General features: G+C 38.3%; 1 protein-coding gene and 1 long non-coding RNA gene across 3 annotated transcripts; one reads left to right on the top strand and one right to left on the bottom strand.

Moving 5' to 3' along the window:
- Nucleotides 1–1,297: 1,297 nt before the first annotated feature.
- Nucleotides 1,298–13,671, bottom strand: LOC111344648 (putative skeletal organic matrix protein 3). 2 transcript variants are annotated; one of them, XM_088760927.1, is made up of 11 exons: nt 13,077–13,671; nt 10,803–11,029; nt 9,596–9,719; nt 7,979–8,076; nt 7,049–7,209; nt 6,859–6,884; nt 6,199–6,212; nt 5,267–5,318; nt 4,899–5,008; nt 3,732–3,813; nt 1,298–3,174 (listed from the first exon to the last, which is right to left on the bottom strand). In XM_088760927.1, exons 1-11 carry the CDS (start codon nt 13,378–13,380, stop codon nt 2,978–2,980), a joined length of 1,395 nt encoding a protein of 464 aa, XP_088617053.1. In that variant the 5' UTR covers nt 13,381–13,671; the 3' UTR covers nt 1,298–2,977. The 2 variants fall into 2 exon arrangements, with proteins under 2 accessions (XP_088617053.1, XP_088617054.1); XM_088760928.1 differs by lacking the exons at nt 5,267–5,318; nt 6,199–6,212 and having other exon boundaries at nt 13,077–13,670.
- Nucleotides 10,606–11,505, top strand: LOC148730069 (uncharacterized). The gene is made up of 2 exons (XR_016001544.1): nt 10,606–10,804; nt 11,206–11,505. It is a non-coding gene; the product is annotated as an uncharacterized LOC148730069 (long non-coding RNA).
- Nucleotides 13,672–16,719: the final 3,048 nt, after the last annotated feature.

Genomic DNA, 16,719 nt, shown 5'->3' with positions numbered 1-16,719 from the left:
AGGAGAGAACTGTGTAATAGGCGCGAATGTCGAACTTCTAAGAAACTCCGATTGAAACATCAAGTACGTATATAATGTACATAGACATATATAATGTAATAGAGGTTATAATCCACAAATCAAAAAAGGAGAGAACTGTGTAATAGGCGCGAATGTCGAACTTCTAAGAAACTCCGATTAAAACATCAAGTACGTAGCACTGAGAAACATCGGATCAAAATTGGGTCAAGATCGCAATAGGCCATTTTACAGTTGTGTACTTAGTTGCCAAGCCTTTGATTCAGAGTGAGGCTGAAGGTGACCTTGTTGTGATAGAGACCTGTATCAACTTAGCATGATAACAAAGTGATTTACATTTGAAAGGCAGCAAGGTTTGTATCATAACAAGGTCACCCCTAGCCTCACTCCCATTCAAAGGCTTGGCAACCAAGCACACAACTGTAAAATGGACTATTCTATTGTTACACTCACTCGCTTATTTACTCACTCAATCACTCACTCAGTCACTCACTTATATCCACAACATATGTGGCTTCGCCTCCTATAGGAGGAGATTGCCACGAAAAATGGACAAAAACTATATTTCACAGATTAAGATTTTAAGGTTCGTATATATGACATGTATGTGTTCTTAGTTTTGCGAATGGTTGCATAGAAACCATACTTTACCGAAAGTATGTATGCATAAGTGGCAGCCATTACTGTGGCCACGCTTTGGAAATTTGTTGTTCGTGGTTAAAAATCTTTCGTGTTTTATTCGCTCGACTTATAATAAATACAATTGGAAATTTCAGGAACCTGACGGTCACGAAATAGTCACTATTCAATACAAAAGTCATTTTACATTTATGGTTGTTAGTCAAAATAACGGTTCTCAAATTAGCCTGAGGTGTTTTTGTCGAAAAGTAAATTTCCATACAGTCTTGAGAAAAGAAAAATTAGTGAATTTTTGTACTATAATTATTAGGCATTATTAGGCGTCATTTTACCTAAATACATGATTTAGAAAATGGCACTCCAACACTCACCTTAAAATTATCACATCTTGTAAATACAACGAAAGGGAAATTTATGACTTGGTATACACAGAAATAATTGTTAATCTTTTTCTCAATCAACGGTTAGCGTCAGTGAAAAAGCAAAGAGCAAAAGTAATGATGCATCTCTTTTAAAAGCCCCTCCACCCCAGCAAGCGGTGTCTGTTCTCCCCTTTCCCCCCCATCCAAGGAAATGGAAATGTAACGATCGATGTTACAAAATGAAAATATTTTTACGAGAGAATATATTTCTGTATATATACATTCTGTCAATATTTATTCAAATCAATATATACATTTCAGGCAAGAGTAACCTTTTACTCTCTTGTTGTAATTTATTATTTAACTTATCCGAGAGGGATAAATTGATGATAGGGTTTTCTTGATTTAAAAAAAAGACGGCTTTTCTACTTTCACTTTAATACTCCATTCACACCTTAACTAAAACACTTTTTATACCTGTTTTTTCTTTCACGGTTACGAATTGTCGGATTGGGAGATTTTACGTAATGATAGAGGTGAGCTATCGATCTTAACCAACTTGTAGATGTCGAATCAGTAAGGTAAATTTGAATTAATAAATTTAAATTTGAGTCTATCAACAAGTTTTCTGTACTGATAGTATGAAAATTCTGGAGGTTTTCTATTTTTTTGCAATTATTTTTCATATTGCTTTTGATCCGCAAAATCCTTTCAAAGTAAATGCTGAAAAAATTTACCATTTTCTGTCAAGTTAAAAACTCCACCAGGATACGAAGTCACCATTCGCATTTGATATCTTTGAACGCACCCTAGATCCATCTATGAATCATTTCTGGTACAGCATTCCCCTGTATAACTCAAGATGCTTGAAAATTCATTTCCTCGTTAATTTTTGGCTGCTTGATAAAAAGAAAAATCGCCAATACGCAATGAAAAAAAACAAACAAACAAACAAACAAACAAACAACTTCCCACAAAATTTCCATGCTCTTAAATTAATAAGCTTATACTAAAAATTTGGTCAGTGCTCGCATTAATCAGGGTACGTTTTTTCAGGAGTACGTCAAGTCTTTTGGCAACATAACTACACTCCCAGACACATTTGCTGGGACACCTACAGCCTCCCCTGTCCCTCCCAATGTAGGTCATTGCTGCTCACTGTTGGTCTGCAAGATGGCATAGAAAGAATGGCAATTAACAATATTGGATGGGGAGAGGGGTTAAAAACCTTAAAGGCGTTGTTCAAGAAAAGGGTCCCAATTGGTTATGTCTGGTTGTGTGGCTACTATTACAACTGCACGCTCATAAAAAAAAAAAGAAAAAAAAAGAAAAAAAAAAAGAAAAAAAAAAAGAAAAAAAAAAAGAAAAAATACACATATTATCGCTAGTTACGCGCAATCAATTTTATTTTTTATGCAGAACTCGCATGAAAAAAAAAATATTCTTTAACCAATTCCTTGAGCTAGAGTCCTGCGATCACGTCATTTTATGCTAAAATTCAAACTCACCCTGACATGATTTCTTAACCAGCCTTCTGTTTCCAAAGGCTAACATATCAGTCTTTAGCTAAGGGGAAATTTAAAACAGAAAAAAGATCTAGAATTCCCCGTAATTTCAACTGTGACGGACAGAGTCGTTTGGGCTAATTAGGATCAGAATGCTACAAACTATCTATTTCTAGAAAAATTAAGCTTCCTAAACATACGGGAGAATACAATTCATATGCCCAGAGCTGACTTTTGACGCTTCCACATTATAACTGCTGGAATGACCTTGGTACTTTACGTCAGATCTGGTGATTGAAAAGCTCAGCAAGCTATCGATATCATCATTTCGGTTGACGATACACGAAATGGTATAAGATCAAATAGCATGTTAACACGGAATCGAGAGGGCTCGATCATGTTTACTGTCTGTCGTTACAAAGGTATGGAAGCAGGTGCAATTTTTTATGATCTTCACAACTCCGTGCAATGGCACTCAGTCGTGTCGTCATAATCGTCTGTGTCTGAGAGTTCCTCAAGAGTGTTATAGAAAGGGCCTGGGTTCTCAGTAACGATAGCCTCGGTTTGGTTTGGTTTGCCATGGATTGACAAGCTATGGATTGGCTTGCAGTGAATTGGCTCCGTGTGGACTGGTTCTGGCTGGATCGGCGCTGAACCAAAAAAAAAAAAAAAAAAAAAGCATGACATAGTTAAAGTTGAAGGATATTATGTTATTTTTAGGTTAAATAGTTAACAAGGCGTGTTGATTTCCTCCTTTCTTAACCCTCTAACTTCCAGAAATGATTAAAAATTTTACTTCTTTCTATGAAATATCCAGCAAATAGGTAATGGGAATACTCAAACTTATCAGGCAGAGTTGTTATCTTGATCTAACACCAAATTCTCGTAAGTCATTCACAAAGAAACGTGTAGCACCTAAGTGGGGGGGGGGGGGGAGAATTAACAATCAGAACTTGGGAGATGAAAGGTTAAGTATCCTTACACCTTCTTGGCTCACTTTCACCTATATCTTGTGATTTTTTATCTTCAAGAACTTCTATTTCAAGGTCTCTTCTGTAATGAGGTAGTTTAGCATTCATTAAATGACTTAAACACATCGTGTGGTAACTACTTTAACGGCCACATGACAAAGTGGAATCCCTTTCGAACGACTCCATGGCAAGGAATCACTAAAGTATGAGAGCAGTTTACAATTTTAAGGACTCACCGACAGATGGTTTGTTTTCCTTCGATAATCCGTGGTAACCAACATTTCTTACCATCACTGGCTCTTCATATATGGGTTCCCCCTAAGGTGCAAACAGCACGAGTTATGGTTGATACTTTGAAGGAGCAATTTTCAATCTAAACTAAAAGCTCTTCTTGGCCATTGGCGTTTTCTGGCGCTTGAGAAAATTATAAGTATTCACTTTAAGTTTTCAATAGCAGTGTGTTATATGTATTCCTTACAAATGTAATTTTCATGCTTTGATTCACCGTTCGTGATTAACTTAATGTTGGCTATATATCACCGTTTAAAGCTACATTTTCGTCTTTGCTATTGGACTCAACGCTGCCTGGTGAAAAGCTCCCAGGATCTTAAATGACCCTCCAAGATCTGCACAAGTACTTTTGTAGATCTTTTTGAAAGGATCTTGGAAATTCCTCTACCATCTTACGAAAATCCTCTCGAGGTTCCCTCAAAGATCCTCTAGGAAATCCTTTTAACCCTCTTCCTTTACTGTGCTCAGGCTTTGTAAATTGCGTCTAATCATAGGTTTTATAACACGATGAACAATAATAAATAAATAATAGATAACATAATGAACATGGTACGTATCATTTGATTGGTCAGTTCAGTTTCCAAGTGGATGCTTTATCAGGTTATAGAGTCTAAATGTAACTAGTTACGTCATAAAAGCAATAGGACGCATTTTTTCCCCGGGCTTAATCACGTGATGAAGCCACTTGGGATGTTGGGAGAACACCCGCCATCGGCTCGTGATTTACAAATGAGTAAAGACTGATAGTTTCGAAAGAAACTGTTTGGGGCTCCCATGTTCCCACCAATAACGTAGCTCCATTTTCTGACTTTAAAAGGACACACAACCCACAATTCCTCTATTCGCTCCGACAAAGGGCTAACGCTCGAAACGTCAGCTTTTGTAATCGTTACGGTGGCCAACTTACCATTTCAACTTTGTTGATATATCCAAATTATTTCGTGATTTACAAGCTTTCCTCTTGTTCTCCACACATCCAGAGTGACTTTATCACGTTATAGAGCACTACCATTTCCTTGAATATGAGCAAGTTTACAAACGAATGTATATTTTTTTTTATTTACAGCTTGACTTAACTTAACTTATTGCAGTTAACTTTTTCATTGTCCCACCTTTGTATGAGGTAAGGGAGGCAGAGGCCCCAGACGCGATCCTCTTTTTGGTGCTTCAGCAGTTTGTCCGTCGATGGAAAGGACACAGCCAGCATCGTAAAACTCGTTATCTGTTGTAGATAAGAAAACATTTGTTCATCCATTTGAGTTTTTAAACTCCACTTTAGGTAAAGGAGCTCTTTCACGATTTGTGCATCTTGAAAAATGTAGTCTTAATTTGGCTATTTTCTTCATCCCTAACCATCCTTTTCTCTTCTTATTTTTATTACGGCCTCTCAAAGGTTTCTACTTTATAGAACTGATGTTTTGTAGTCTTCCCCCAAGTTAAGCGTAGTTCACTTGCACAGCGCAAACAAACGAAGACTTACGGACGGAGGTACGCATCGGTCTTATGCCTACAGCTACTGGTTTCCTTGGCTCCTGTTAAGAAGGGAAGAAATAATCGTTAGGGACCGGTCACGGTGGTGGATCAGGACTTTGAGTTTAAGGGGAGGGGGACGCTTTTGTTTGTGCGTGTTCACATGCCGGCTTTTCTTCCCTCTGCGTTTAATTTTTTTAACCGAAATAAGGGAGGTGGGGACGGGCTCCCTATGCCCTTCCCCAAGATCCGTCTCTAGGTCATTATTTATCCCCTTGGATAGGGGGTCGGAGGATTTTGGCTGTGTCACATTGAAATTCACCTGAAATTCCGACCTGCTCATTGGTAATAAACATCATTTCCCCCCCCCCTTTATACTCTGTTAGTAACAACTGATGCCCCCTCCGTCCCCCTCCGAAAACCATGTAACCCTCCAAGAATCCTCCAGGCGATCAATGACTGGTCCCTTAGCATTGTTGTTGCAGGAGAAGGAGCAAATGGTCATGGATTGGACACAAAATGGGAAAGTAAGAGGTTGGACACATTACAGTGCAATCCGTACGTTGGAATTCATCTGGAAAATGAAGGGGAAAGTGGTGACCTCCGAAATGCAGGGCATCAGTCATGGGATGAGAAAATAAAAAGATTTTGACTTCAAATTTGTTACCAGAGTCTCTCTTTTCCACCCCAACTGAAGCGACAAGTAGAGAGACACTGGAAATGAAGTCACTGGGTCGAGAGAGACTGAGACTGAACCTGGCTGACATAGAAAGAGCACATCTAACGCCAATGCGCGTGCTCTAAGGAGAGCGGCGCATTTTTCTGCGATTCGCACCAGGCAAGGGATCGAGTTAAACGTGTAGTTAAACATGGGTTATACGCGTAAAACGTGTATAACTTTATAAGCTGACTTACAAATGATGGAAATTTTGATTGGCTTACCTGATAAGGTGGCTCTGCAAATCAACCAAGAAAATATGATTATCGTGGCAAAATAAAAATGACAAAGGATAATTAATCTTCAGCTGTACATGTCCAGCTCAAAGTGAGGCTTGGCTTTAAATGAACGCGCTTCTAATACAAGCACACTAAACTACTATATATCTTAAACTCTTGTAGAAAAATTGATGAAAATTGTCAAGATTTTAACTTTGACGTAAACAGGTGGGGTATAGTTGTGTTGCAACTATAGCTTTGCAGTATTCTAATGATCCCCTTTCAATGGCTGTCAATTTTTTATAGCCACCCTTTTCAACTCTATTAGAGACGACTGATCCTCCCTTCCGTTCCCCCTGAAAACCATGTGACCTCCCTCCCCCACGATAGATAATGCTTGATCCCTAAGCTGCGGCTCGGAGTAGGTTTGTGCAAAATTGCCTTCCACCACAATGTATTCGTTCAGTGTGATGATAAAACGGCGGCAAAATTGAAATAAAAATCAAGAGGAACGATTAAAGTTAAAGTTAAAAATAGACTAAGAAACTTGTGAAATGTTGGAGAAGTAATCTATAATGCACAAATCTTGATACAGCTCCTCTAACATAATTAATGTTAAATATTTGAATACTAGTTTATCCACACAATTTAAAATGCATTTCTCACCTTTTGGACGCCGTTGAAGTTTTAACCTGAGAATGAAAAGCAAATTATTAAGAAAATAAAAACTGAAAAACTAAAAATCAGTTTTCTTTAAAAACAGCCAAAAAGCCTCTTTATTGCATGCGAAGGACACCTGCTCGTAAGGATTGTTGGGAAGAGTGTGAGGAGAATTGGTATTTTGATCATAACTCACCACACGGGGCTTCCTTTTCTCAGCATTACAACACAAATAAGTGCAATTCCCATCACTATTGACAAGCTCACACCAATTACGACCACACTGTAATTCTTTCCTGCTACTCCTCTGTCCTGCCCAGTGAAATTTTCTTCACGAACTCCGTTATCCACACCTCCCTTGAAAAGTGAAAATACATTTAAAAAATTCAGTTAAATTCAAAGAATAGTTTTTACACTTAGAAAGTACTCGAGATGTACAATAGACCACTTTCATAAATGGCTGCCGGATTAATATTCTTTGGTTTAAATTTAAATTAGCCCTTCTGGCCTCGTTCTCCAGCACAAAATTCAAAAGAATACATTATCTCAAGCGAGGCCAGAAGGGCTAATTTAAATTTAAACAAAAGAATATTAATCCGGCAGCCATTTATGAAAGTGGTTTATTGCAAAAGGTTTCGCTTGGTTCATTTACACTGGGCCTGAACATACATGGTAAATTTCAATTGTATCGCAAGTAATCAAGGATTCTATAATTGCATTATCTTTATTGCTCTGTTTTGATCAAGATGAGTCGCGCCTTCATATGTCAACCAATGAGATACAAAACTAAACCGGTCGTGACTTGATTCATGATTGGCTGTTTGTTTGTTTTTTTGGTCTTGCAACTCTCGAATGGATAATATCCCGTACGAAACACTTTTAAGCTATTTTGCTTATACTTCGACAAAAGATAGAAAATGCTCTTCATCAAGTCTGAAACAAAGTCGAATGATACATATTGAAACATTTACCAAACAAGACTACTTTTTAGTTATTTGTTCACACGGCCCTACGATGCACGCGGGAGTTTGCTTAACAAGAAAGAAGCATAAGGGTCAGCAGCGTACACCCATACGCAAACATCAGACACTGAATTGAACAATCAGAGCGCGTTGATGTAATTTACCTTTATTCCAGGTGAACCACCAGTTGGTTTATCTTTCCTTTCTGTTACCATCGTGACGTGACTAGGTCCAACTGTGGAAGGTGGATTTGAGGATGATCCTATATAAGTAAAGTAGTATTTAGCGGTGATTAAAAGAGCTAAGTTTGCTTAGGAGTCAGAAGGCCTATCTCATCTAGCTTTTACTGGATGCATGAGGTGACAAGGAGTAATGGTAACTGGTTGCCAGTCCGTAGCAGGGTTACCCCTCAGACTTTCGTCAGATCTCCCTAAGACCCGCTGTACCCATTCATACGAGTTGGAGAGAAAAAGTGAGTTGCCACAGGACACAAAACAATCATTCAGTCATTGTTCGAACCCAAAAGAATATAATAGCCACATTTCCATAATAAAATTTCCTATTTTTTCCATACTCAGATCGCTCTCGTTATTAGATGTATTTAAAAAACGCAGTGCTCTCCGTAAGGTCGTTGGTACGGCAAAGCTTTGTGACACTGTTCTATTCATTTAAGACTATGTACTTTTGACTGAGTGTAGGTCAATAAGCATTTTATCATATGACCACTAAGTTTTAAAAATTTCAACTTTAGTAATATACATGAAAAAATTTCTCAGTTCTGATTGGTTAAGATAAATGTAGTTTTTCAGGTAATTCAGTGCAGAAGAGGGTTAATTCAATGCAAAGAAAGTAACAAACCAGACATTCTGATTGGTCAGAATGATTGGTCAATGTCAATGTCAAGGTCAATGTCACTTGCAGGGTTTAAATAAATTATTTTTGCACGTTATGCTCGCGCTTTTCTTCAGCATAATTATGATAAGCTATTTCGTATTTTTTCATGTATATTATTAATACATAATCACATTTTTCTCGTGCACTGAGTTTCGAATAAATAAGCACTTGTAAATTGTTCAAAGACCCCATATTGCACTCGCCCTATGGGCTCATGCAATTTTATTAGTCTTTTCACATATTTACTCGTGCTAATTTATTCTAAATTGCACTCGAAATCGTGTAATTACCTATACAAATAGCACGCGATAGACGCGCACACGCAACCACACGAGGAGAAAAAAATTTCCTTTATTTTTTCAAAACAAGAAACTTCCAATTTCTCGAAAACGAGCCTTTTTCCGCATTTCCATTTTCCTATGAGTTTTTGCAACAAAGCAACGCGAGGGCAACAGAGCTGGATGGCTTTTCTGGAAAGAAGGCTGATAGTTTCGAAAGAAACTGTTTGGGGCTGCGTCGGTGGGAGTAACGAAATAATTTGGATATATCAACAAAGTTGAAATGGTAAATTGGCCACCGTCATGATTACAAAAGCTGACGTTTCGAGCGTTAGCCCTTCGTCGGAGCGTTTTATGGAACGGTTCGTGTCAACCCGTCAGGCGCTGCACACGTCATCTTTCACTATGGTTTTCTATGGTATTGTGAGAGCAGGGTTAAAGGTGTCAGGTGATAAAATGATATATATCAGCCGTTTTCATGGGCACAAGTCTCTTTTCTAGCCGAAAACCTATACCATAATATTTCTCACAGGCAGCCACAAGCAGCCCCTAAGGTCTTTGAGGAGAACCAGTCTCTTATTTTAATCCTATAAAGCTTTGGGTAAATACCTGCCAGACTATAATTTCCCTTTGACTTAACCAATAAGCATCCGAGTCTTGATTGATGTCCAACGCAATGAAAATCAAAGCTTAGTATAAGTCCATGATATTTTCTTTCAAGGCCTTTATCCCACTGTAGGTAAAAGAAGACATACTTAGTGATTTTTGATCAAGAAAAACGATTATGACGAATGAAAACTTTTAGCCAGTGTGTGAGGGATACCACAGTGCATGCGTGGCCAAATTTTAGCTTGTTGGGAATATCCCAGTGTATGCGTGGCCATATTCGGGATGAAAGCTACAGGGAAGTATCAGTCACGTGGTACTGTTTATCATGCTGTTGGCTCTGAAATTAGGTCTGTTTAGGAAACCCAGTTGTTGTCACTATAGAAACGAAAGTTCCATTTTTACTGTCTAAATTTTTTTCTTTTTTTTTTTGGGAGGGGAGGGGGAGGAGTACTTTTTTTTTTTTTTTTTTTTTAGTTGTATAGGCCTAGGTTAACATGTTAGCTTTAAGTCAGTGGATGAAACCTGGGGCATAAAATTCATGTGAAAACGTTTATAATTAGTATTTTCATGCAGCGTTTTCATTGTTCTGTACAAGGTTTGTTATATATTGTCTTCTGGGATCCTGTTTACGGTAGCTACTCTCGGCTAACTATCGACCGAGTCTCGACCGACCCAGTATCGGCTAACTATCGACCGAGTCTCGACCGACTGTCGGCTAACTATCGACCGACTATCGGCTAACTATCGACCGACTATCGACCGACTATCGGCTAACTATCGACCGACTATCGACCGACTATCGGCTAACTATCGACCGACTATCGACCGACCATCGACCGACTATCGGCTAACTATCGACCGACTATCGACCGACTATCGACCGACTATCGGCTAACTATCGACCCACTATCGACAGGATGTCGACCGACATATCGGTCGAGTATTGACCGACTCTCGACCGATATATTGACCAATATATCAGTGGAGAGTACCCACACAGAACATGATCCGTCTCCTGTTGTGACAACATAAGATAAGACTGAAGAATGCTGTTTCACGTTGGACTGTCATAAATTTGTGCTGGTATGCGTGTTTCCATTCAAATGCGTGTTACTGAGTAGTACATTCCAGTTCATTTCTCTGAAAGAAGCAAGGGAACTTTTATCCTAAATAAGAAGAGTTAGGAAATCAAATTTTCTCTATCTACCTGTAAGTTCCATTTGTTTGTACTCCTGCCGTCGCGGATTAATCGAAAGAATGAGCTTGGTCCTTCCTTCCATAATGCCGTGTCCAGTAGATAATACCACTTTTTAAGTTCAATACCAGGACACAGGTGTGGGTGATCTATCTCAACGTCGAAGGAAACTACTCCTGTCCTGCTAAAGTCCTTCACAGCCATCAGGGGGTCTGTTGGTACAGTGGTCATCTCGCACGCTTGATAAAAAAAAAACAAATGAGACAAAACAAGCCTTCCGCTATTTTCTAAAGCTCCTTATATTTCAAGTCGTTATACCTTGACCATTTTGAGGGTTAAATGGTACCTTAAAGTATGTAGTCTCCCATAGGAGAGAGTAATGAGCGTTTTCACTGTCTGGGATTTTTTCTTGCAGGCAAGGGTCTCGGTCAAATGGTTAAAGTAACTATGCGAAAGTCAAACACGAGTCTTGTGTCTGAAAACTCCCAGATTTTACTACTTACCACTCCGAATCTATAAACGGCCTTAGGCCACAGTTATAACGAAGATCAAGATAATGTGTAACAACTGTTTGCTAAGACGCTTCAGTGATCAGAGCCACAGCATGGAATTCAATCCGGAACAACTTTACGATTATATAGTTCTCAGTAACTACTTGTCAAAAACTTAAAAAAACTGAAATTGCTTGTAGTTGTATTGTATTTTTTAGCAAGAATTGTTGTTGTCTCAAGTTTCATTCCTCTTTCTTCCTGCTTCATCCAATTTGCAGGTTATAATTTTCTTCAAAGTGGATTTGCCAAAAAAAATGAAGAAAATTTTGCAAATTATAAAGTAATGTTGGTCTTCCACTCTTTGTTAATTTTTTTATCTTTTACAGCTGAATATACATTCAGGAGTTTAAGAGAACCCCGACGGCGACGGCAGCGAGAACTAAGCGAAACGATCTAATGAGTAAAACAATAGCTCAGCACGTGCATCTTAAAATTATGGACATTTCTTAACCTTCTCATGGACAACAATTTTTAACGTCCTCCAAGAAAAGAAACCTCGACAGCAATTCGACAGTCATGTTTTTGCTTTGAACCCCACTCTACATTCACAGTTATGACGAAGGGAAGAGGGAAGATGTTGCACCTTCAGTAACTGTATGTGAATCGAGCCCCTGGTGAAATCCTTAGAAAATTCGGTTTTTTCGGTAAAGCTTTCCCTCTCGTCACCTTAACGACATCTTCAACTCCTTCAAATGTCCTTTATACGCGATTTGTCTCTCATGCGATCCGCCTTCATATGAGGACGACGTGTTTTCATTCATTTTGTTCCTCCCCGGCTTATAGATAAAGGGCGTATATAAACTAGTCAGTGTCGGAAAAAGCATTTGGCTGAAACTTGACAAAAATGACAAATAAAAATTTGAAAAATGTGTATCAGACATTCATAACTAATGACTTTGAATACACCAGAAAATACGCCTTATTCTTAACTTGAATTGAACGTCGGTGAGCAACACAAAACCGCAATAAAGCGATAAATGTTTGCGGCTTTTACGTACGCCCTTGAAATAAATCACTGTTTTCTCACTTTTAGTTCGCGCACAAAAACGCATTCTCCGCTGATCGAAATATTAGATGTTAAGCCGTCCTCTGAAGCGACTTTCCTGTTTTTCTGTTTTCGAAACGTTAGTCGTCGTATGAACGATAATACTCAAACACGGAAGTGAGAAGTTACATATCCTTTAGAAAAGTATGTTTTCCATCGTATTTGAGAGGAATAAACAGATTAAGGTTTTATAACGTCATTTTATTGTCATAGTTAAACGCTGCTGTATCCGTGCAACTTAAAGATACTGTGTCATATTCTTTTTATGTAGTTCTGTAGAAATGCGCCATCCAAACACCCAAAAAGCAAATTGGAAAAAATGCTGGAAACTCGTATCAAGAATTTTAATGAACACAGGACGGGAAAACTGGCGATGAATTAAGCAACGGTTTGAATTGCAATGCTTTGTTGGGTAATAAGTGAATAAATTACATTTTGGCCGGGCAAATTTACGGGGTGGCGTCCATCTTTCCAGGGTGAATGGGAATTTAGCCTGTTAGCTTTTGTAGAGGGCGGAAACCGCAGCACTCTTAAAGATTCCCTCAAATCAAGGACTAAATTAATAATAAACTTAGCAAGGGTCATGCCATCGAACCCATACAGCAGAGGAGAAGGTGAGCGCTAGACACCACATCATCTCGGCTCGTCAGGCTCAGTATATCTTTAAAATCAAAGGAAATAGAGTCTTACCTGGGTCCACATATTCAGTCTGTACACAAGTTCCTCTATGGACGATGTAATTCGGAAAACTGGGGCTACATTTACAAATACAGCAATCACCAGGTTTACAGCCAGCACTTCCAATAACACGTAAACATTCCACAGGACTGCACGTCGAGACGGGATTGGAAAATGAATCAACGTCACCCATACCGTTTCGCTTTATAGAACGAACAACGCTGAAAGCGTTCCCTTTGCTGAAGAAGAAACAAGTTAATATGGAAATCACTAATGACAGCGTGAAGATTATACTGGACTTGGAATTATAAACCATTTTCCTTCGATGTCGTTTTCAACGAAAGCAGCTCGTGTGACGCAACTCGTAATCCAATGTGGTCGATATATGCGCAGTATTGATAACTGTTTTTCTCGCCGAGATTTGCGTTGTTTTCGTAGAAACAATGGCTGGGATTTGACTCATCAATACCCGAGAGAAGTCAGTTCCTTTTTTTTTCATGAACGCTAAACGTTCGTTAACCCACCATTTACTAATTTCTCTTCTCTACTGCGAGCGTATCATTCGCAATGCACAATATTCATTAAAATGAATATCACGTAAAAATGCTTTTCTGTAACTCAGAGTCACCAATATCCCAGAAATTAAGCTTTGTTAATGTTGTTTTCCAAGTTGCATAGATACAGCTGCCCTATACGAAGAAAAATTCTTCATCCTATATCTGCAGTAATATTGTTCAAGTGTTGTGCGCATGACTCAATTTCATTGTTTGACACTCTTTTTTAGACATTCTGGGCTGTGTTCCAGGGGCTCTTTTCCTGTTCATTTTTGCGTATATGTGAAAGACAGAGTGCTTCGGAGATGTTACAAAAGGGCTAATTAGGACAGGATATGAGATTCGGTTTTTTTTTTCCTCTGATACTGAGCGTGTCGTATTTCTAAGTAAAAAATATTTCCCACTATCACTTTAAAACAACACCAACAAGTATTCGTTCTTCTTAGAGGCAAGAAAAAGCACAACGAGGATACTTTAGTAATTGAAGTGGGAGAGCAGTCAAAAGGGAATTGACAAAATTAGGACACTTTCAGCCGAACGTGTCCAAAAATGGCTTATTTTATTATATCAGGTTCCTTCTGTCGATGGTCTTAATATTGACACCTCACTTTATTTTAATACACCATAATGAAACAATTACGAATATTCCAAATTATTATTGAGTAAACTTTAATTTGCGTTTATTACACTCGAAACTGAATGAAATTACCCACAGACTTGATTACGCAACAATAGTTTGATTACAAAATGAAGGGAGTGATCAGTAATTCTGTTATCTTCAGTGCCATGCATTTATAATACTAATACCACCTCTCAAACGCGGTCAAAAGTCCGTTTTTCTGCCAAAGTCCGTTCTGGTTTTGGTTTGTGGCCATATTTAAAGCCTCGTTTACTTCTTACCTTTTTCTAATCTTGATACACATCCCGAAGAAAAAAAATATTCATATCCCATCGTGTTTACCGAAAATACAAATATCTAAGTCCTTCCCAAATCGTGATCTATTCCTACTTTTTTTTTCCGTAAAATGATCGTACCAATCAGTTCGAGATACATAAATATATCCATAATATTGTAAATGCACATGTTAGAAGCACAGCATAAAAAAATTCATCAGTCATTGGCGAGCATGCTATTGCCATAAATCGTCTTTTTTTTTTTTTTCCACTGACAGTAAAATTCTTAGTTTTCCAATTCGCCAATCAATCAAAGTGGCTAGAAATGTGAACCATAACTATGTCTTTATGCTAGAATCAACAATACCGTTCTGAGATGGTATGCTTAAAGATAAAAATTGCAAAATCACGAATGACAGTATCATGTAGAAAGAAGCTTTTAAAACCGATGATACTAAAATTATAGTAGACTTTCCTACTACTTTTATGATTCTGCTAAGCCTAGTTTTAGAAATTAGCCCCTAAAACATTACGTGACTATACAAAGCCTACAGACAACTTTTACTGATATGATCGTAAGGATGTTAGCTATTCTCGACTGGATCAACTCTATTCTCGTTGGCTAATGTTCTCGCGTAAGTGGCGGAAACAAACAGATCTAGATATCGCAGCCATGATAACGTTCTCCTATATCGCACGCTCCAATTCGTTTAAAATAAAGTCAAGACTTCCCACACAAAGAACGGCTTAATCTTTAACAAAGCCTTTCATTTCTAATCAGGTCGAACAAATCGATCTTTTCCTCGGAGACATTTTGTAGAAAGATTTAGGGAAATCAAATTCATGAAAGCTAGCATGTATTCAGATGTGATACCTGGCGATCGACTAATCTTTCTAATGATTTCAATGTCTGATAAGATCACCACGAGAATTAGTGTTAAGAGTTTCATGGAAAGAAGGCACCAGAATTAATAAATACGCGTAGTTTATTACAACACTTTTAAACCAGAGGCACACTTTGTCGTTAGTCAAGTTTTACCTCGTGCATTGCTGCGGTCACGTCGCGCAAGTCCACGCAAATCTGAGCGAGGATCGCGAGAGTTGATTACGGACCGTAGCTTTAAAATGGCAACCGATTTCTTGTTGTCTCTAAAGAACAAGTTAACTTTACAATCATAAAAAAGAAACTGTATGATTACTGTTGACTTCTAACCTGATAAAATTTCAATGCACCTTATACTATTAGTGATGATGTCCTTCAAATACTTGTTAGTAATTTTGTTATCTAACTAGTATGGGCGCGATTTCGTGAAAGCACGTGGTTTCATCAAAGTGCAGACGCGACGTCACCTTGCCATTTTCATAGCTCAGAAGCGATGTTTGAAAAACAATCTTTTTACCAAGGGGGTGGAGGATAGGGGAGAGAAAGGAGGTCCCTCCCCTTCCTAAGTTGTTTAACCACTCACTTGCTTTTCCTTCTATGACACCACAATGAAAGATTATTCGTAACTTTCCATTTTCAAGCAACGAAAAGAGAGCCGTAATCATAATGCAGTTTTTTCTCGGGTGTTAAAAGCGAGTCGTGTGTTTTGGCCCAAGATATTGGTTCAAAAAGGTAAAAGAGAGGCGCACGCAAAACCGCAATATCCAAGCTTCAGTATTGAGCCTGTTATTCTTGTTTTTGTTATGTAACTGAGAAATCCGACACGCTTTTCCACGAGCGAGTTTTTTGTTTCATTATAAATATGCAGCATGGAAAAATCTCAGAGTAATAGGCTTTTAAGTAGTCAGCATGGAAAAATGAGGAAAATGGTTACACAAGCATTGCGTGCTGAAAAGATTCGATGGTTATCGTTTTATTGCGAGGTACTCTTCTCATATGGTATGCAATCATGGGAGAAAAAGTTTCACCCTAAGTGTAATTATAATTGGACACATTAGCAGAACAAATTTAAGAAAAGTTATTTGGAGGATGAGATTGCTGGTTCTTCTTTGTCGCTTTCCAGCAATAACCGTAAAGTGGCTTTCTATAGGTCCCGTCACGATAAAAACGAGGAACGCAAATAGTGATTATATTCTGGAACTTCAAAAGCTCTGACTACAAAAGTCCAGAACTCTTCATGTGAAAGAGGTTTGATATTTGCATGGTACTAAAAATCAATCCTATCTTAAACATCCTTGACACTCATTTTGAAACAGAGGATTGA

The sequence above is a fragment of the Stylophora pistillata genome, chromosome 5 (assembly GCF_964205215.1).
Source record: "Stylophora pistillata chromosome 5, jaStyPist1.2, whole genome shotgun sequence".
NCBI classification, from domain to species: Eukaryota; Metazoa; Cnidaria; class Anthozoa; order Scleractinia; family Pocilloporidae; genus Stylophora; species Stylophora pistillata.
The sequence above is the reverse complement of the archived record's forward strand: the minus strand, read 5'-3'. Positions and strand labels throughout refer to the sequence as shown.

Bases quoted from the DNA above. Each gene is read 5' to 3' on its own strand.
- LOC111344648 (XM_088760927.1), bottom strand. From the start codon at position 13,380: ATGGTTTATAATTCCAAGTCCAGTATAATCTTCACGCTGTCATTAGTG. The intron at 11,030-13,076 runs GTAAGACTCTAT...TTTTTTATCAAG, and splicing joins GACTGAATATGTGGACCCAG to CGTGCGAGATGACCACTGTA. The intron at 3,175-3,731 runs GTGAGTCCTTAA...TTTTTGGTTCAG, and splicing joins GGAAAACAAACCATCTGTCG to CGCCGATCCAGCCAGAACCA.